The 21,918-nt window shown below is 42.9% G+C and overlaps 1 protein-coding gene across 2 annotated transcripts in view; it reads right to left on the minus strand.

Moving 5' to 3' along the window:
• LOC128689663 (uncharacterized) overlaps window positions 1-21,610 on the minus strand; it is a 179,857-nt gene extending 158,247 nt beyond the window's left edge. Inside the window, exon 1 of one of the 2 annotated variants that reach the window (XM_070093973.1) lies at window positions 20,706-21,610. In XM_070093973.1, the coding sequence (XP_069950074.1) occupies window positions 20,706-20,865 (160 nt within the window). In that variant the 5' untranslated portion in view covers window positions 20,866-21,610. The remainder of the gene's footprint in view (window positions 1-20,705) is intronic. The other variant, XM_070093971.1, reaches the window with a different exon arrangement.
• Window positions 21,611-21,918: the final 308 nt, after the last annotated feature.

Consider the following 21,918-nt stretch of genomic DNA (forward strand, 5'->3'; position numbering starts at 1 on the left):
AATGACGAAGGAGGAAAGAGAGGTGTAGATGGAAATGGACAGGAGAACCCAGACTCAGGAGGAAGATCAAATACAACCACCCATAGAAACCTCCCAACCAGGACAACCCCAATGCAACCAAACATTCTAACCCAAAACACACATGCCATACCCAATGCCCCCACCAACCTCATTACGAACTCCACCTTCACAGCAACCACCCATAGTTCATCATCAGGTCTCCTGCTTCCCCAACCCCAACATACCCCTCAGATCACAGTTTTAGAAAAGAAGTTGAAGGTTTGGTATACAAATGCAGACGGAATAACAAATAAATGCGAGAAGTGGCATGAAAGAATCAAGGAGACATACCCAGACATAATAGCACTCACAGAAATGAAATTCACCAGGATGATAACAGATGCAATCTTTCCACCTGGATAACAAATCCTGAGGAAAGATAGAGGGAGCAGAGGGGGAGGAGTTGTACTGCTCACTAAAAACCAGTGGAGATTTGAAGAAATGGGAGGAATGGATGGAATGGGCAAAAGGGACTACATAGTAGGAACAATCCAGTCTGAGGGCCATAAGTAATGTACAACCCACCACAGAACTGCCGGAGGCCAAGAGAAGAATATAAAGGGAACAACAGAGCAATGGTAGACACACTAGCCAAGGTGGTCAGAAGAGCTCACATGGGTAAAGCAAAGTTACTAGTTATGGATGATTTCAATCACAAGGAGATAGACTGGAAAAACCTGCCAACCCATGGGGGTCCAAAACATGGAGAGCCAAGATGATGGATGTGGTACGGTAAAATCTTGTGCAACAACATATTAAGAGACACTACCAGAGAGAGAGGTGAGGATGATCCAGCAAGACTGGACCTAGTATTCACCTTGAGTAGTTCAGACATCAAGGATATCAGGTACAAAAGGCCCCTTGGAGCTAGTGATCATGTGGTTCTGTGCTTTGATTACATAGTTGAGCTACAAGTTGAGAGGATAGCAGGAACAGCATACAAAAAAACAAATTACAAAAGGGGGGACTAAACAGGCATGAGGAACTTCCTGCAAGACGTTCAGCGGGAAAAATAAATGGCAGGAAAACCAGTAAAAGAAAGATGGACTATGTGACAACAAAATGCAACGAGGCAGAGGAGAGGTTTGTTCCCAAGGGAAACAGAAATAATGGGAAGACAAGAACAAGTCCTCGGTTCACCCAAAAGTGTAGGGAGGCAAAAACTAAGTGCACTAGAGAATGGAAGATGTACAGAAGACAAAGGACCTAGAAAAACAGAAATTACTTGAGCCAGAAACGGACATGCACAGATTAGAAGGGAGGCTTAACAATACGAAAATGACATAGCATCAAAAGTCAAGTCTGGCCCAAAGCTGTTGTATAGCCACATCAGGAGAAAAACAACAGTCAAGGACCAGGTAATCAGGCTGAGGAAGGAAGATGGGGAGATCACAAGAAACGAAAAAGAGGCATGCGAGGAGCTCAATATGAGATTTAAAGAAGTATTTACAGTGGAGACAGGAAGGACTCCAGAAAGTGAGAATAGAGGGGTACACCAACAAGGAACTAACAAGTGCTGGATGAAATACACACAACCGAAGAGGAGGAGAAGAAGCTATGTGAACTTGATACCTCAAAGGCGGTGGGAACAGACAACATCTTTCCATGGGCCCATAGAGAAAGAGCAGAGATGCTGTGTTTACCTGGAGTTTACCTGGAGAGAGTTCCGGGGGTCAACGCCCCCACGGCCCGGTCTGTGACCAGGCCTCCTTAGGTCAGTGTCCCAGGATGCGACCCACACCAGTCGACTAACACCCAGGTACCCATTTTACTGATGGGGAACATAGACAACAGGTTGAAAGAAACACGTCCAATGTTTCTACTCTGGCTGGGAATCGAACCCAGGCCCTCACCGTGTGAAGCGAGAGCATTAACCACCAGGCCACCAGAGCCCCGCTATCAAAAATCTTCATATCCACTGAAACTGGGCAACTACCTGAGGTACAGAAGATGGCAAATGTAGTCTCAATTTTTAAGAAAGGAGACAGACATGAGGCATTAAACTACAGACCTGTGTCGCTGATGAGAATAGTATGCAAAGTCATGGAGATCATCAGAAGAAGAGTGGTGGAGCACTTAGAAAGACACAAGCTTATAAACCACAACCAGCACAGTTTCAGGGAAGAAAAATCCTGTGTCACAAACCTACTGGAGTTTTATGACAAGGTAACAGAAGTAAGACAAGAGAGAGAGGGGTGGATAGAATGCATTTTCTTGGACTGCAAGAAGGCTTTCGACACAGTTCCTCACAAGAGGTTAATGCTAGAGGTTCAGGCACACATAACAGGAAAGGCACTACAATGGATCAGAGAATATCTGACAGAGAGGCAACAACGAGTCATGGTACGTGACGAGGTGTCAGTGTGGGCGCCTGTGATGAGTGGGGTTCCATAAGGGTCCGTCTTAGGACCTGTGCTGTTTTTGGTATATGTAAATGACATAACAGAAGGGATAGACTAAGAAGTGTCCCTGTTTGCAGATGATGTGAAGTTAGTGAGGAGAATTAAATCGGTCGAGGATCAGGCAGGACTACAAAGAGACCTGGACAGGCTACAAACCTGGTCCAGCAACTGGCTCCTTGAATTTAACACTGCCAAATGCAAAGTCATGAATATCGGGGATGGGCAAAGAAGTCCGCAGACAGAGTATAGTCTAGGTGGCCAAAGACCGCAAACCTCACTCAAGGAAAAAGATCTTAGGGCGAGTATAATACCGAGCACATCTCCTGAGGTGCACATCAACCAGATAACTGCTGCAGCATACAGGCATCTGGCAAACCTAAGAGTAGCATTTCAATACCTCAGTAAGGAATCATTCAAGACTCTGTACAACATATACGTCAGGCCCATATTGTAGTATGCACATCCAGTTTGAAATCCACACCTGGTCAAGCATGTAAAGAAATTAGAGAAAGTGCAAAGGTTTGCAACAAGAATAGTCCCGGAGCTAAGGGGGTTCTCCTATGAAGAAAGGTCAGGGGAGACATGATAACATATAAAATACTTCAAAAATAGACAAGGTGGACAAAGACAGGATGTACCAGAGATGGGACACAGAAACAAGGGGTCACAATTGGAAGTTGAAGACTAAGATGAGTCAAAAAGATGTTGGGAAGTATTTCTTCAGTCATAGAGTTGTCAGGCAGTAGAATAGCCTAGAAAGTGACACAGTGGTGGCACGAACCATAGTTTCATAAAGTTCATGGAGCAGGGAGAGATAGGACCTAGTAGCAATCAGTGAAGAGGCAGGACCAGGAGCTATGAATCGACCCCTGCAACCACAAACAGGCGAGTACACACAGTATGATAAACCTCGTGGAGCAGGGAGAGAGTGGACCTAATAGCGACAAGCGAAGTGGGGGGGAGGGGTAGAACTACGAATCGACCAACTGCAGCCACAAACAGGCGAGTACACACATACATACAGTGGACCCCCGCTGTTCGGCGGCCACGACTTTCGTGAAATCCGACTTTTGGCAAGTTTTTTCGGCAAAATTTTGCTTCGCAGTTCGTGATTGGACTTGTGATTCGGCGACCGTCCGGTACGCGTCCGCTCATCCCTGTGCACACAAAGCCAGTCTCCCGCACCATTAACCCTCAGTGTGCCACTGTTTACCAGCACGTGACCATCACCCCGCAGGTTCATACAATACATTTCATAATAATCTGCTGTTTTTTGTGCTTGCAACTGCTAAATAAGTCACCATGGGCCCAAGGAAAGCTAGTGCCAGCCCTATGGTAAAGAAAGTGAGGAACAAGATCGAATTCAAGAAGGAAATCATTGAAAAATATGAGAGTGGAGTGCGTGTTACAGAATTTGCATGGATGTATGGCAAACCCCATTCAACCATCACTTCGATCGTGGCGAAGAGAAAGGAAATAAAGTGTGCTGTTGTTGCAAAAGGGGCAGATATGCTGACAAGAGAGAGATTGCAAACCCTCGAAGAAGTGGAAAGGTTATTGTTGGTGTGGATTACCCAAAAACAGTTAGCAGGAGATAGTATTATGCAGTCGATATGTGAAAAGGCAAGGCAGTTGCATGACGATCTCGTAAAGAAGATGCCTGCAACAAGTGGTGATACTTGTGATTTTAAGGCCAGCAAAGGTTGGTTTGAGAGATTTAAGAAGCGTAGTGGCATACACAGTGTGGTAAGGTATGGTGAGGCTGCCAGTTCTGACAAAAAAGCAGCTGAGAAGTTTGTACAGGAGTTTAAGGGGTACATAGACACTGAAGAATTCAAGCCCCAACAAGTGATCAATTGTGACAAAACAGGCCATTTTGGAAGAAAATGCCAAAGAGGACCTACATCACGCAGGAGGAAATGGCACTCCCAGGACACAAGCCTATGAAAGACAGGGTAACTCTCATGTTTTGTAGTAATGCTAGTGAGGATTGCAAAGTGAAGCTTTTACTGGTGTATCACTGAAAATCCCAGTGTTTTCAAGAAAAACAGTGTCACCAAGAGTAATTTGTGTGTGATGTGGAAGGCAAACAGTAAGGCATGGGTCACAAGGGACATTTTCCTTGATTGGTTTAATGAAGTGTTTGGCCCCAGTGTGAAGAAATACCTCCTGGAAAATAAATTGCTACTCAAGTGCCTCCTGGTAATAGACAATGTTCCTGCTCATCCTCCAGACTTGGAAGAGCAAATGGTTACCTGGAGGTTATTCCGGGGATCAACGCCCCCGCGGCCCAGTCCATGACCAGGTGGAGGAGTTTCGTTTCATCACAGTGAAGTTCTTGCTCCCTAAGTGTTGCCGATATACCTTTATTTCTCTTTTTCACATTTTATATAATTTTTCTATTCTGATAATTACAATTTATAGTAGTTCTTGTCATTTCATAAACAATCTTTGTTCTTGTGGGGGCAGCAGCAGCTCTTCCCTTGAAGCATGTAAAACAAGCCTCAGTCCATCCCTGACAGTGACATGATGAGATAACATTTTGATAAAAGCTGACATTTGATGAGCATTCACGAGGGTGCAGTGATAAGACTTGATAAGATTAGAGGTGACATTTGATGAGCATTGGCCCTGGCTTTGTTTTCACTGGTACACAAACATGTCTGTCTGTCAAGCTCCCTGTCTATCTGTCTAGCTCTCTGTCTCAGACAGAATAGAGATAGAGCCAGGCCGCCAGCAGCCGGCCAGCCAGCCAGCCTGCTGAACAAGTATTATGTTCCAGAATTGTTATAAGACATTCTGAAAGGGTGTTGCACAAATATTGGACATGAGATATTATCGAGGTTTTTTGATATTTCCTCGACCACTTATGGCCTCATCCACTTCAAAGCCACTAAACTCGGGGTCAAAATCACTTTCCTCTTAAAATGAGAGACTTAATACTACGTGAAATCAGTGAATCCCAGGTGTTTGCCACGCTGTTTTCTCTAGCTGGCGCTCATTTGAACTGGTGCTCCCACAAGGTACTAAGTGGTCCCAGATTTTTTTAATACAGTGCACAATGAGTGTTAAGACCCATTCTATGCTGACAAGGCATCTCAGGCCAATCGTGCCAAATTTGAAGGCAGGAAAATAAAACGCTTATATACGTTTGGGGCACTAGTGGTAAGAACGTATATATACATTTAGACCGTTCAGGGGATAAGGGCATTTGTGCAAAGTGGACTAAAGTGCAATTATTTATGGATGAACTTCACCTTGACAAAGCTGTTGCAGGCCATGTTGGCAACATGTACAATGACAGTGTTGTGTCCCACTACAGACAAATCTTAAAGAAACGCCAGAAACAGAGGTCTCTGGACAGATATTTTGTGCGGCAGGGGTCCAGTGACTCTCAAGTTGTTCCCATTGGCATAAAAAAACAAAGAATGGAAGTAACCCCAGATAAGGACTTGGTACCTGAAGTCTTTATGGAAGGGAATTTCCCTTCCAAACAATAGTGTACACCTTCCTCCTATCCCCTCCTCCCATCTTCCATCCACCCAGAAGTCTTCAGTAAAGGTAAGTGTAATGTTATTATTTTTTTATATATGTATGTACTTGATTTCTCATTGTCTTCTGTATGTAAATCTTTAATTAATTTGAATTTTTTTTTTTTTTTAATATTTTTGGGTGTCTGGAACGGATTAATTTTATTTCCATTATTTCTAATGGCAATTTCGTCATTCAGCAGACTCTCTGGAACAGATTAATCATGAAACTTGGGGGTCCACTGCACATATATATATACATACATAAAAACACACACACACACACACGAGCCGAGTCTCGGGGCCAGGAGCTGAGTATTGACCCCTGCAACCACAATTAGGCGAGTACACACACTATAAGCTACAAACAACAGGCCAAGTATCTATCGCCAAGTGCCTTTGACAACTGGTAACTAACACATACTCTCAGTCTCAGCCTCTCTCTCTCTCTCTCTCTCACACACACACACACTCTCTCTCACACTCACTCTCTCTCATACTCACTCTCACACTCACTCACTCTCACACTCTCACACTCACTCTCACACTCACTCTCTCTCACACTCACTCTCTCTCACACTCACTCTCTCTCACACTCTCTCTCACACTCACTCTCTCTCACACTCTCTCTCACACTCTCTCTCACACTCTCTCTCACACTCACTCTCACACTCTCTCTCACACTCTCTCTCACTCTCTCTCTCACTCTCTCTCTCACACTCTCTCACACTCTCACTCTCTCTCTCACACTCTCTCTCACACTCACTCTCACACTCTCTCTCACTCTCTCACTCTCTCTCTCACACTCTCTCTCACACTCTCTCTCTCACACTCTCTCACACTCACTCTCACACTCTCACACTCTCTCTCTCACTGTCTCACACTCACACTCTCTCTCACTAACACTTTCACTCATCCTCACTCTCCTCTCTCCCTCTCTCTCACTCTCACTCTCCTCTCTCTCCCCTCCTCTCTCACTCTCTCTCTCTTCTTTCACTCTTCTCTCTCTAGGTCTACGAAAGGTTAAATGGATCATAAAATCGACGAGAGGAAGAAGGTGAGTAGTGAGTGAGGAATCTGTGGAGACAAAGAACATTATCCATGAAGGTAAAAGTGTGACTAAAAGTATTGTTTTAGCAACACTTGTGTATAGGTGTGAAGCATGGGTTTTAGACATTATAGCCAGACACACTGGAGACAGTGGAAATGTCTGGTTTGAGAAAAAGTGTGATGTGAATATTACAAAGAGAATTTGTAGTTTAGAAGCAAGTGTAGAGTTAACAACAATATAATTCAGAGCTGGGGAGGTCTGGACATTTAGAGAGGATGAAGCAAGGATGACTAGGAGAATTAATTAATCAGTGTTGGGAGGTAAGGAAGGAGGGGTAGGGTAGTGATAAGGGATTGGACATCCAACAGGCTTGAGTGAAGGCAAGTGAGTTTTCTGACTTGAGGTGCTGTTAGCGTGTGAGCAAGGTAACATTTATGAAGGTATTCAGGGAAACCAGTCAGCTTGACTTGAATCCTGAAGGAGGGTGATGCAGTGCCTGAACTCTGAAGGATGGTAGTAAAGTGCCTGCACTCTGAAGGATGGTAGTAAAGTGCCTGCACTCTGAAGGATGGTGGTACAGTGCCTGCACTCTGAAGGACGGTAGTACAGTGCCTGAACTCTGAAGGATGGTAGTAAAGTGCCTGCACTCTGAAGGATGGTAGTAAAGTGCCTGCACTCTGAAGGATGATAGTAGTGCCTGCACTCTGAAGGATGGTAGCAGTGCCTGCACTCTGAAGGAGGGTAGTACAGTGCCTGCACTCTATAGGAGGGTAGCAGAGTGCCTGCACTCTATAGGAGGGTAGTACAGTGCCTGCACTCTATAGGAGGGTAGTACAGTGCCTGCACTCTATAGGAGGGTAGTACAGTGCCTGCACTCTGAAGGAGGGTAGCACAGTGCCTGCACTCTGTAGGAGGGTAGCACAGTGCCTGCACTCTATAGGAGGGTAGTACAGTGCCTGGACTATGAAAGAGGGTGGTACAGTGCCTGCACTCTGAAGGAGGGTGGCACAGTGCCTGCACTCTGTAGGATGGCAGCACAGTGCCTGCACTCTATAGGAGGGTAGCACAGTGACTGCACTCTATAGGAGGGTAGTACAGTGCCTGGACTATGAAAGAGGGTGGTACAGTGCCTGAACTCTGAAGGATCGTAGTACAGTGCCTGCACTCTGAAGGATCGTAGTACAGTGCCTGCACTCTGTAGGATGGTAGCACAGTGCCTGCACTCTGAAGGATGGTAGTACAGTGCCTGCACTCTGAAGGATGGTAGTACAGTGTCTGCACTCTGTAGGATGGTAATACAGTGCCTGCGCTCTGTAGGATGGTAGCACAGTGCCTGCACTCTGAAGGATGGTAATACAGTGCCTGCACTCTGTAGGATGGTAGTACAGTGCCTGCACTCTGAAGGAGGGTGGCACAGTGCCTGCACTCTGAAGGAGGGTGGCACAGTGCCTGCACTCTGAAGGAGGGTGGCACAGTGCCTGCACTCTGAAGGAGGGTGGCACAGTGCCTGCACTCTAAAGGAGGGGTGGAGGATGTTGTAGTTCAAAGATCTATGTAAAACTGTGATGTTAACATGCTTCTGGCAAGACACTGATTGAATGATGGTCAATGTGTTTCTTCATTATTTGCAACTTACCTTACAGGGAGACAGCTGTGTGTTCAAATAATTACACACACACACACAAGCATACCTAAATACACATGATATACAATAGTATAGTATTTACATATTGGTATAATTGCACACTTGTCATGCTGAAGAGGTCTGATGCAACAAACTTTATTTAAACTCCCCTTCCTTGGAGCAAATCATTGTGCAGATGATGTATTAGTGATGAGAGAGGCTGCCTTTAATATAAGAGCAACAGTGTAAGACAATGGGAAGACTCACCATGAAGCTAAGACAAAACACCAGCAAGGTAAAACAACAACTATATGACCAACATGCAGAGATGTGCAGGAATACTCTCGTAGCACAATTATTCTTCTAGCACTTACACTCTACTTGTACCACTTAACTTATAGCACCTACACTTGTAAGACACTTAACATGTAGCACTTACCATGAACGGTGTCCCTGGGAGGGAGAGGGAGGGAGGGAGGGAGGGAGGGGGAGAGGGGGGAGAGAGAGAGAGAGAGAGAGAGAGAGAGAGAGAGAGAGAGAGAGAGAGAGAGAGAGAGAGAGAGAGAGAGAGAGAGAGAGAGAGAGAGAGAGAGAGAGAGAGAGAGAGAGAGAGAGAGTGAGAGTGAGAGAGTGAGAGAGAGAGTGAGAGAGAGAGTGAGAGAGTGAGTGAGAGAGTGAGAGAGAGTGAGAGTGTGAGTGAGAGAGTGTGAGTGAGAGAGAGAGTGTGAGTGAGAGAGAGAGTGTGAGTGAGAGAGAGTGTAAGTGAGAGAGTGTGAGTGAGTGTGTGAGTGAGTGAGAGTGTGAGTGAGAGTGTGAGTGTGTGTGTGTGGGGAAGGGAGGGGGTTGATGGCAGCTGTACTATGTTTGAACAGATCAGCAACAACTTGAGATGACACACCAACTTGAGTCAAACAAGACTCAGGACTTGAACCCTGGCAAGACAATCCTGGAACTATCAATAATTTAATCTTTGTAGTTCCAGAGGGGGGACCAGAGCTGAGACTCAACCCCAACAAGCACAACTCAGTGGGTACCATGCCAGGGTAAGCTTCATGCAGACACTCAATATGTATTGTTTATACTGGAAGGTAGACACAGAGTGAAGCTTCCACTCAACCTACAGTCAACCTACACTCAACCTACACTCACCAGGCAAGCTATCACTTCTGAGGTGACCACCACCACCAGGCAAGCTATCACTTCTGAGGTGACACCACCACCAGGCAAGCTATCACTTCTGAGGTGACACCACCACCAGGCAAGCTATCACTTCTGAGGTGACACCACCACCAGGCAAGCTATCACTTCTGAGGTGACACCACCACCAGGCAAGCTATCACTTCTGAGGTGACCACCACCACCAGGCAAGCTATCACTTCTGAGGTGACACCACCACCAGGCAAGCTATCACTTCTGAGGTGACACCACCACCAGGCAAGCTATCACTTCTGAGGTGACACCACCACTAGGCAAGCTATCAGTTCTGAGGTAACAACACCAATAGGCAAGCTATCAGTTCTGAGGTAACAAGACCAATAGGCAAGCTATCACTTCTGAGGTAACAAGACCAATAGGCAAGCTATCATGACAAATTGGTTCCAGCGGTGAGATAGCCCATCCACTTCACTGGATCAATCCATTTCACCAGTAGAGGAGAAAGACTTAGCTTCCACTGACTTCCCAGAAGGATAATACTAGGCACCCAGTGATTGACTTTAGGAAGTTAAATGTGAAAACTATTCCAGATCGCTTCCCATTTCCTGTACTTGGTGACCTTGTATGTAACATCGGAGATAAAATCTTTTCAACCCTGGACTTGTTAGAAGGGTTTTGGCAAGTCCCTCCTCACGAGGACAGCCAAGAGCTAACTGGATTTTCCACTCCTACAGGTCATTATCACTTCCTCCGTATGGCTTTCGGGTTACAATCTTCGCCTATCACATTCTCGAGGCTCATGACTAATATCTTTAGAGGCCACATAGGTAACGCACTTATGGTGTACTTTTTATTTATTTTATTTATTAATTTGAACATGATACAGAGAAGTACAAGGAATACAATTTTTAAAGTGCAACATGCCAAAGCCCTTTGTATGCAGAGCATTCTGGGCAGGCTTAAAATTAACTTAAGATTAACTAAGCAATGATATATTCAGTGGTACAAAAATTATTGTAAAACAGATAAAAATTTAATACAAATGAGTATTACAAAGACAGGTCATATGGTCATTTACTGTGTTGCTGTGTAATCAGTAGAATGGAGTATTCTGTTAGGTAATGAAGTTAAATAGTAACAAAGTTTGATTGGGTCACAGGTTGACATTTATGAGATACAATAATGAGATACATATACGAGATACAATTTATAAGATACAATTATTCAGTATTTATTTAGTTGTGGATGAGTAAGTGATTTTTGAGAAGAGACTTGAATTTATAAACAGTGTTTCTTTTATATTCACAGGTAATGAATTCCAGATTTTAGGGCCTTTTATGTGCATTGAGTTTTTGCATAGTGTGCGATGGACACGAGGAACATCAAAGAGTGATCTGTACTTAGATGACGTAATCATCATGTCTGAAGATGTGGACACGCACTTAAGAAGACCTGATGTAGTACAGTGGACCCTCGTTTTTCGTAAGGCTCGAAAGTCGTAATTTTCGATAAGCGTAACTTTTTTTCATCAAAACATTGACTCCCAAATCGTTGTTTGACTCACAAATACACCTACCATCCGACTTACGACCGAGTTCGGTTCCGAGAAACCGGTCGTAAGTCGAACTTTACTACTGAATATCAACAAAACATTTTTGTAATGACTTTATTTTATTGTTTTATTTTGGTATTTCATGTTTTACTTTACTTTTTATGTTGTTAGTACTGTATTTTATACTGTAAGGTTTAGGATAAACACTGCGTACAACACAAATAGTTGTTTATTTCCCAAAAATTTGGCATAAAAAACACGGTTGTAAGTCGAGTGGTCATAAGTCGAGCAGGTCGTAAGTCGGATGGTAGGTGTAGTTGTTCGTCTGGGACGCGCACATATGGCCCCGAGCCACCTCACACTCCATTCCCAGCCAGTGTGCCATTGTTAATCAGTGAGTGAAGATGATCCCACGAGTTCATATGATACATTTCATAATATTCCATTCGTTTTAGTGCTTGCATCTGCTAAATAAGTCACCATGGCTCCAAAGAAAGCTTCTAGTGCCAGCCCTTTGGCAAAGAATGTGAGAAACACACAATTTAAGAAAAAGTTTGTAGAAAAATATGAAAGTGGTAATGGTAGAGTGGTAGCAGTTGTGATAGTGGTAGAGGGTAGTAGTGATGGTGGTAGAAGGTGGTAAAGATGGTGGTAGAGGGTGGTAGTGATGGTGGTAGAGGGTGGTAGTGGTTGTGATAGTGGTAGAGGGTGGTAGTGGTTGTGATAGTGGTAGAGGGTGGTAGTGGTTGTGATAGTGGTAGAGGGTGGTAGTGGTTGTGATAGTGGTAGAGGGTGGTAGTGGTTGTGATAGTGGTTGTGATAGTGGTAGAGGGTGGTAGTGGTTGTGATAGTGGTAGAGAGTGGTAGTGGTTGTGATAGTGGTAGAGGGTGGTAGTAGTTTTGATAGTGGTAGAGGATGGTAGTGATGGTGGTAGAAGGTGGTAGTGATGGTGGTAGAAGGTGGTAGTGATGGTGGTAGCAGTTATGATAGTGGTAGAGGGGTGGTAGTGGTTGTGACAGTAGTAGAGGGTGGTAGTAATGGTGGTAGAGGGTGGTAGTGATGGCAGTAGCAGCTGTGATAGTGGTAGAGGGTGGTAGTGATGGTGGTAGAGGGTGGTAGTGGTTATGATGGTGGTCGAAGGTGCTTTCTTCAGTAATTCAGCGATTCTACTAACTCCTCCAATGTTGTTGGAGTTATATAGGGCTACAGAAAACACCGCCGCCTCAGTTGCTGCTTCACCACCATTATGGATGGCTTATGCTCACAGTGGCCCTTATACACCCAACAACAAAAGCAGAATACCTCTTGTGACATTGATAATGACTTATTTTATTCATTCTAGAGTATATTCCATGTTTATATGTTAATATTATTGTTTATGTCATAATAGTTGAATTGTGATGGATAAATAAGCCATAGAGTTCATATTAGCATCATATTCTCCAACAAACTAGCCTTCCCTCCCTCTGGCCTGTCTGCCATACACCAATAAGTCTCTTCAATAAAGGTAAGTGTGATGTTAAATGTTCATTTATACATTTCATTAGTGCTTTACATTTATTTGGCATTCTTTTCTGCAGTGGCTAGGGAAGTGACCCATGAAGTGACCTAGAGTCCTTATGGAGGGGGATTCCCCTTCCAAACAATAACCTCTCTTCCCTCTCTCCTCCTCCCTGTCTTCCATTCATCAACAACTGTTTTGGTCGTAGATATACGTCTTACGCGCCACTGTTTCGGACGTATTAATACGCGTAAATTCTAGCGGCTTCAAATCAAGCAGGAGAAAGCTGGTAGGCCCACAAGTGAGAGAATGGGTCTGTGTGGTCAGTGTGCACCACATAAAAAAAATCCTACAGCACACAGTGCATAATGAGAAAAAAAAACTGACTTGTTTTTTTTGGATTAAAACGCTGACTTTGAGGTGTATTTTCATATAGTATTTATTGTTGTATTCTCGTTTTCATGGTCTCATGAGATAAAATTGAAAACATATTACAGAAATAGAAATTATTTTGATTAGTTTCACAATGAAAACGACCTTGAAATTGAGCTCAGAGTAGCGGAAATGTTCGATTTTTACCAATGCTCAGGAGTAAGCAAATCACACCACATGTCCAATACACGTCAACTGGGGAGTCTAATATTCTTTCACTAGTGCACTGATATTATTTATACCATTTTTACAATAATGCAGTAGTCTGCATGACAGTAAATTTTGTATTTTTTTGTATGAATAAAAAAGCAAAATAGAAAGCAATAGTAATATAAGAGGGGCCTAGAGACGTGACTAATGAACAGAGGATATGTTATTTTAGTGCCAAGAATGTCTACATTGTTTATTCTGGACCCTATTTTGAAGTTGACATCTTTTTTAATTTGCATGAAATTGGCCAAATTGCCAATTTCTGACCACTTTATTGGGTAGTTCAAATCGGTAAATGAGCGGTTTCTTGTATTCAACCGATAGAAGAAAATGCAGTTCTAGAGAAATAGTTACGAGTTTGGTCAACTGGAACAACGGAATTGGCCAAAAACAGGGCTCAAAGTCGGCGAAATGGCCGATGCGTACATGTCGCCGAGACTGCTAACTTCGTGGGAGTGTAATTCCGTGAGTTTTTGACCAAATTTCGTACCTTAAGCGTCATTACCATTGGGAAAAGATTCTTTAACATTTCATAAAAAAAAAAAATTCAAAAATTTTGCAACATAGAATGACAGTTTCAGAAAGGAGCTTGCGACAGTCAAAGGGTTAACCTTTTCAGGGTCCCCAGGCCCTCTCCGAGGCTTGTTCTCAGGGTCACCAAATTTAAAAAAAAAAAAAATTTTTTTTTCTTATGAAAAGACAGAGAATCTTTTCCTGATCATAATGACACCAAAAGTATGAAATTTGATGGAAAACTTACGAAATTATGCTCTTGCTAAGTTAGCAGTCTCGACTATATTTACGCATCGGCGATTTTGCCCACTTTGAGCCCTATTTTCGGCCAATTCCAGTGTACTAGTCGACAAAAATCGTAACTATTTCGCTAGAACTCCATTTTTTCTATTGAATGAATACAAGAAACCACCCATTTACCAATTTCAACTATCCAATAAAGTGGTCAGAATTTGGCAATTTTGCCAATTTCACACAAATTTCAAGATGCCAATTTCCAAATAGGGTCCAGAATAAACAAGAAAGACATTCCTGGCACTAAAATAACATTTCCTCTGTCCATTAGTCACGTCCCCATGCCCCTCTTACATTCTTTTGCTTTCCACTAACCACCCCAGAGGTGCTGTGCTGAGGATCTGGTGTGGCCACACTGTCCACACCAGAGGTGATGGGCTGAGGATCTGGTGTGGCCACACTGTCCACACCAGAGGTGATGGGCTGAGGGTCACCATCAATATTTTCACTAATTCCTTGATCATTAGTGGCCACATCTGTCTCAAATCCACCAAACTCGCATTCTGTATCACTTTCCTCAAATAAGACTATTAATATGACGAGGTGTGAGTGAATCACAGAGATTTGCCATGATGTTGACCCAAGATGGTGCTGAAACTAACTAGTGCTACCATGTGGTACTGCGGGGTCCACAATTTTTTTAATAATTATGTGCCTACTTATGCATCTAATAATGTATGTTAAAATATAGAGGAAGAATTAGTATTAGTCTGTCCGAAATGCCTAGTGATGCTAGTGGCCTTCCTTGTGATTAATACTTTATAACATCTAAACCACACACTGGAAGCTTTCCAATGAAATAAACATTTTCACTATCATTACTGCACACACTGAGTGAGAAGACCCATTTTCTCGTGTCTAGGTCCCTCAGGCTTATTGTAACAAATTTGAAGGCAGGAAAAATAAAACGTTTATCTACAATTGGAGTGCTAGCAGTAACAACATAGATCAATGTGTGGACAGTTTAAGGGTTAATAACCATGTATAAATTACTAAATTTAAAATCTTTCCACCAAGGCGGTATCCCACCTGCCTTGTTGGGATACTACCGGTTCACTGGGAAAAAAATGGTTTTTCATTTTCCTGTTGAAAATACTAAAAAATCTGTCCCTAGAGATAGACAAATACTAAAACTATTAAGAACTTAGAAAAATCTATTCTGACAAACTACATATTAAAGACAATATATAAAGAACATAATTAACTACAATGATGAACTTAAAAACTGCCATAAGTACCTGACACTTAAAAACTTACAGACTAAAACAAAATGTAGATGAAGGTACATCAAAGCAATAGTGCTCTACTGTAGCTAGGAATGTACAGGTGTTGTAGCAAAGGTGTGCTACTGTAGCTAAGAATGAACAAATGTTGTAGAAAAGGTGTTCTACTGTAGCTAGGAATTGTAGTAAATGAGTTCTACTGTGGCAGCTAGGAATGTACAGTCGTTGTAGCAAAGGTGTTTACTGTAGCTATCATAGGAAAATTACATCGTTGTAGCAGGTGGGGAGCAATGATAAAGGCTTCAGAGGCTTCTTTCTTTAATTGCGATATCGTGGGTACACGGGCAGTGTGTTCGTGCCCATGGCCCCGAGGAGCCAGGCTGTGAGGTAGAGAGGAGTAGGCCTTGTTGACCGAGTGAAGTCGGCTGCCTGAATGAGAGAGGGGCAAGGTGGCGCGGGTTGAAGTGGCATGCTCACCAGGCTTGCCCTCTGGTGGAAATTATTAAAAACTAGGCATGTAGACTTATAGTCAACATTTCGCTCAGCCACCTACAACATGGCCATCCTCGACCATAATTGGTTGGAAAAGAAACTCAGTCCCTCTCTCATAGGAACAGGGCCCCCTCGGGGCCAGGGCAACTTAACCCTTTGACTGTCGCGGCCGTATATATACATTTTACGAGGTACCGTGTTTGACGTATATGTAGTCATAAATTCTAGCGGCTTCAAATCAAGCAGGAGAAAGCTGGTAGACCCACATGTGAGAGAATGGGTCTGTGTGGTCAGTGTGCACCATATAAAAAAAATCCTGGAGCACGCAGTGCATGAGAAAATAAAAACCGACCGTTTTTTTTAATTAAAATGCCGACTTTGTGGTCTATTTTCGTATAGTATTTATGGTTGTATTCTCGTTTTCTTGGTCTCATTTGGTAGAATGGAAAACATATAGAAATAGAGGTGATTTGATTGATTTTACTATAAAAAGAACCTAGAAATGGAGCTCAAAGTAGGGGAAATGTTTGATTTTTGCCAATGTTCAAAAGTAAACAAATGATGCCATTGTCCAATAAATGTTCAACTAGCCATTCTAATATGCAGTCATGAATGGGTTGATGTTATTTATACAATTATTACAGTATTGCAGTAGTCTGCATAATAGTAAGTCTTCTATTTTTTGTTTGAATAAAAATTCAAAATAGAAAGCAAGAGTAATATCAGAGGGGCCTGGAGACATGACTGATGAGCAAAGAAAATGTTATTTTAGAGCCAGGAATGTCTGCATTGTTCATTCTGGACCTTATTTTGAAATAGTCATATTTTTTAGTTTTCGTGAAATCGGCCAAATTGCAAATTTCTGACCACATTATTAGGTAGTTGAAATCTGTAAATGGGCAGTTTCTTGTACTCAATCGATAGAAAAAATGGAGTTCTAAAGAAATAGCTATGAGTTTGGGTGACTGGAACAATGGAATTAGCCGAAAATAGGGCTCAAAGTGGGCGAAATCGCCGATTTGTAAACAGCACTGAGGCCGCTAACTTCGCAAGAGCATAAATCCGTCAGTTTTACATCAAATTTCGTTTTTTTGGTGTCATTACAATCAGGAAAAGATTCTCTATCATTTCATAAGAAAATTTTTTTTTTTTTTTTTAATTTTTGCAACACCAGGAGACACCTCAGGATTGGGAGGTTGCGACAGTCAAAGGGTTAATCACACTGCCTGTGTACCCACGATTTCGCAAATGTAAAGTAAGAAGCCTCCGTCATTGCTCCCAGTCTACGACATAATTATCTTACGATAACTGATGACAGCTGTGCTCGCAGCATGTTTGCCCGGAGAGAGGGAAGGAAGGGGAATGAAGTTGTCTTCACTTCACCTTCCCCTTCCTTCTCTCTCCCTGGGCAAACACACTTGCTGCGACCACCTCTGTCACCAATCATCATAAGGAAAATTTTTGTTGTTGTTGCAGGCGGGGAGCAATGATAAAGGCTTCGGAGGCTTCTTTCTTTATTTGCGATATCGTGGGAACACAGGCAGTGTTCGTGCCCATGGCCCTGAGGGGCCAGGCTGTGAGGTAGAGAGGAGCAGGCTTTGTTGATTGAGTGGTCAGCTGCCTGAGTAAAAGAGTGGCAGAGTGACACAGGTTGAAGTGGCATGCCCACCAGGCTTGCCCTCTGGTGGAAACTATTAAAAACTAGGCATGTAGGCTTAGTCTACATAGCTAGGAATGAACAAGTGTTGTAGGAAAGTTGTTTTACTGTAGCTAGGAATGTATAAGTGTTGTAGCAAAGGTGTTCTACTGTAGCCAAGAATGTACAAGTGCTGTAACAAAGGTCTCTTACTGTAGCCAGGAATGTGCAAGTGCTTTAACAAAGCTCTGTACAGTAGCCAGGAATGTAAAAGTGCTGTAACAAAGGTTTGTTACTCTAGCCAGGAATGTACAGGTGTTGTAACAAAGGTCTGTTATTGTAGCCAGGAATGTGCAAGTGCTGTAACAAAGGTCTGTTACTCTAGCCAGGAATGTGCAAGTGATGCAACAAAGGTCTGTTACTCTAGCCAGGAATGTGCAAGTGCTGTAACAAAGGTCTGTTACTCTAGCCAGGAATGTGCAAGTGCTGTAACAAAGCTCTGTACAGTAGCCAGGAATGTACAGGTGTTGTAACAAAGGTCTGTTATTGTAGCCAGGAATGTGCAAGTGCTGTAACAAAGGTTTGTTACTCTAGCCAGGAATGTACAGGTGTTGTAACAAAGGTCTGTTACTCTAGCCAGGAATGTGCAAGTGATGCAACAAAGGTCTGTTACTCTAGCCAGGAATGTGCAAGTGCTGTAACAAAGGTCTGTTACTCTAGCCAGGAATGTACAAGTGCTGTAACAAAGCTCTGTACAGTAGCCAGGAATGTAAAAGTGCTATAACAAAGGTTTGTTATTCTAGCCAGGAATGTACGAGTGATATAACAAAGGTGTGCTACTGTAGCCAGGAATATGCAAGTGCTGTAACAAAGGTCTGTTACTGTAGCCAGGAATGCACAAGTGCTGTAACAAAGTTGTGCTACTGTAGCCAGGAATGTACAAGTGCTGTAACAAAGGTCTGTTACTGTAGCCAGGAATGTACAAGTGATGTAACAAAGGTGTGTTACTGTAGCCAGGAATGCACAAGTGCTGTAACAAAGTTGTGTTACTGTAGCCAGGAATGTACAAGTGCTGTAACAAAGTTGTGCTACTGTAGCCAGGAATGTACAAGTGCTGTAACAAAGGTCTGTTACTGTAGCCAGGAATGTACAAGTGCTGTAACAAAGGTCTGTTACTGTAGCCAGGAATGCACAAGTGCTGTAACAAAGTTGTGTTACTGTAGCCAGGAATGTACAAGTGATGTAACAAAGTTGCACTACTGTAGCCAGGAATGTACAAGTGCTGTAACAAAGGTCTGTTACTGTAGCCAGGAATGTACAAGTGATGTAACAAAGGTGTGTTACTGTAGCCAGGAATGTACGAGTGATATAACAAAGGTGTGTTACTGTAGCCAGGAATGTACAAGTGATATAACAAAGGTGTGTTACTGTAGCCAGGAATGTACGAGTGATATAACAAAGGTGTGTTACTGTAGCCAGGAATGTACAAGTGCTGTAACAAAGGTCTCTTACTGTAGCCAGGAATGTGCAAGTGCTTTAACAAAGCTCTGTACAGTAGCCAGGAATGTAAAAGTGCTGTAACAAAGGTTTGTTACTCTAGCCAGGAATGTACAGGTGTTGTAACAAAGGTCTGTTATTGTAGCCAGGAATGTGCAAGTGCTGTAACAAAGGTCTGTTACTCTAGCCAGGAATGTGCAAGTGATGCAACAAAGGTCTGTTACTCTAGCCAGGAATGTGCAAGTGCTGTAACAAAGGTCTGTTACTCTAGCCAGGAATGTGCAAGTGCTGTAACAAAGCTCTGTACAGTAGCCAGGAATGTACAGGTGTTGTAACAAAGGTCTGTTATTGTAGCCAGGAATGTGCAAGTGCTGTAACAAAGGTTTGTTACTCTAGCCAGGAATGTACAGGTGTTGTAACAAAGGTCTGTTACTCTAGCCAGGAATGTGCAAGTGATGCAACAAAGGTCTGTTACTCTAGCCAGGAATGTGCAAGTGCTGTAACAAAGGTCTGTTACTCTAGCCAGGAATGTACAAGTGCTGTAACAAAGCTCTGTACAGTAGCCAGGAATGTAAAAGTGCTATAACAAAGGTTTGTTATTCTAGCCAGGAATGTACGAGTGATATAACAAAGGTGTGCTACTGTAGCCAGGAATATGCAAGTGCTGTAACAAAGGTCTGTTACTGTAGCCAGGAATGCACAAGTGCTGTAACAAAGTTGTGCTACTGTAGCCAGGAATGTACAAGTGCTGTAACAAAGGTCTGTTACTGTAGCCAGGAATGTACAAGTGATGTAACAAAGGTGTGTTACTGTAGCCAGGAATGCACAAGTGCTGTAACAAAGTTGTGTTACTGTAGCCAGGAATGTACAAGTGCTGTAACAAAGTTGTGCTACTGTAGCCAGGAATGTACAAGTGCTGTAACAAAGGTCTGTTACTGTAGCCAGGAATGTACAAGTGCTGTAACAAAGGTCTGTTACTGTAGCCAGGAATGCACAAGTGCTGTAACAAAGTTGTGTTACTGTAGCCAGGAATGTACAAGTGATGTAACAAAGTTGCACTACTGTAGCCAGGAATGTACAAGTGCTGTAACAAAGGTCTGTTACTGTAGCCAGGAATGTACAAGTGATGTAACAAAGGTGTGTTACTGTAGCCAGGAATGTACGAGTGATATAACAAAGGTGTGTTACTGTAGCCAGGAATGTACAAGTGATATAACAAAGGTGTGCTACTGTAGCCAGAAATGTACAAGTGCTGTAACAAATTAATACAATTAATGAGAAAAAGAGTAAAATTGTTTACAAGACTAAATACATCTGCCAGAATTCTGTGAGCATAACTGCTGGTGCAACTACAAGTACTGTAGTAGACAGTGTCAAGAAGTACAGAGTTACGATGGAACATCGTGAGTATAACTCTGGTGTTGTAACTACAGGTACTATAGTAGATAGTGCCACATACAACATACTAGCCACAACACTGACTGAAGGTGTACTCACCTGGTATTGCCACACTGAGTCAGTAATTAACTCACCTTGCTCCCACTTGGTCTTCCATACTTCTCCTTCCTCTGCGTCATCTTCTTCCTCCTCCTCCTCTTTACCCTTGTCGCCTTTCCCATCTACACGGGAAGAGGAAACGGCGTACAAGATAAAGACAGACGGACAGGAAGATGAACGAGGTGCATAAAACATGCAATGTGCCGAACAAACATCAGGTTTCTCAAAGAGTGGGCAGGGTTCTAACCCAAGGCCAAGCTTGTGTTATAATGTGATGGTTACATCTGTTAAGTGCCCGGGAGGGAGTCTTGATGTTGCTGTACCACCAGCTGCCTCACTAAGGCAGCTTAAGTAAGTGCCCAGGAGGGAGTCTTGATGCTCCTGTACCACCAGCTGCCTCACCAAGGCACCTTCACCCATATAAATACATTCATCATCACACATTCAACACCTGGGCATCCTGTCAGAAATGTTGTCCTCACTATTACTCATTAAACAGCTGTCTTGCCAGAAGTGTTTACCACCATAAAAGAAACACATTTATCATCATTCATTCAACAGCTGTCCTGCCAGAAGTTCACATATATTGAATTCAAATGTAATGTAACATGCTTACCCAACCTTCTGAGTTCAAGCAATGCACCTACTTCCCCCTTCCTTGGATCAAACCTAATTAGCTGTTGATGCCTATTTGTTTACCAGATAATAACAAACAACTTGTACATGCTTATACCTGTGCTAGAACCCTTTCCTTGAGTAGCTTACACCTGTGTTAGAACTCTTTCCTTGAGTAGCTTATACCTGTGTTAGAACCCTTTCCTTGAGTAGCTTATACCTGTGTTAGAACCCTTTCCTTGAGTAGCTTACACCTGTGTTAGAACCCTTTCCTTGAGTAGCTTATACCTGTGTTAGAACCCTTTCCTTGAGTAGCTTACACCTGTGTTAGAACCCTTTCCTTGAGTAGCTTATACCTGTGTTAGAACCCTTTCCTTGAGTAACTTATACCTATGTTAGAACCCTTTCCTTGAGTAGCTTACACCTGTGTTAGAACCCTTTCCTTGAGTAGCTTACACCTGTGTTAGAACCCTTTCCTTGAGTAACTTATACCTGTGTTAGAACCCTTTCCTTGAGTAGCTTACACCTGTGTTAGAACCATTTCCTTGAGTAGCTTACACCTGTGTTAGAACCCTTTCCTTGAGTAGCTTACACCTGTGTTAGAACCTTTTCCTTGAGTAGCTTATACCTGTG

The sequence above is a fragment of the Cherax quadricarinatus genome, chromosome 4 (genome assembly GCF_038502225.1).
Source record: "Cherax quadricarinatus isolate ZL_2023a chromosome 4, ASM3850222v1, whole genome shotgun sequence".
In the NCBI taxonomy this organism is placed as follows: Eukaryota; Metazoa; Arthropoda; class Malacostraca; order Decapoda; family Parastacidae; genus Cherax; species Cherax quadricarinatus.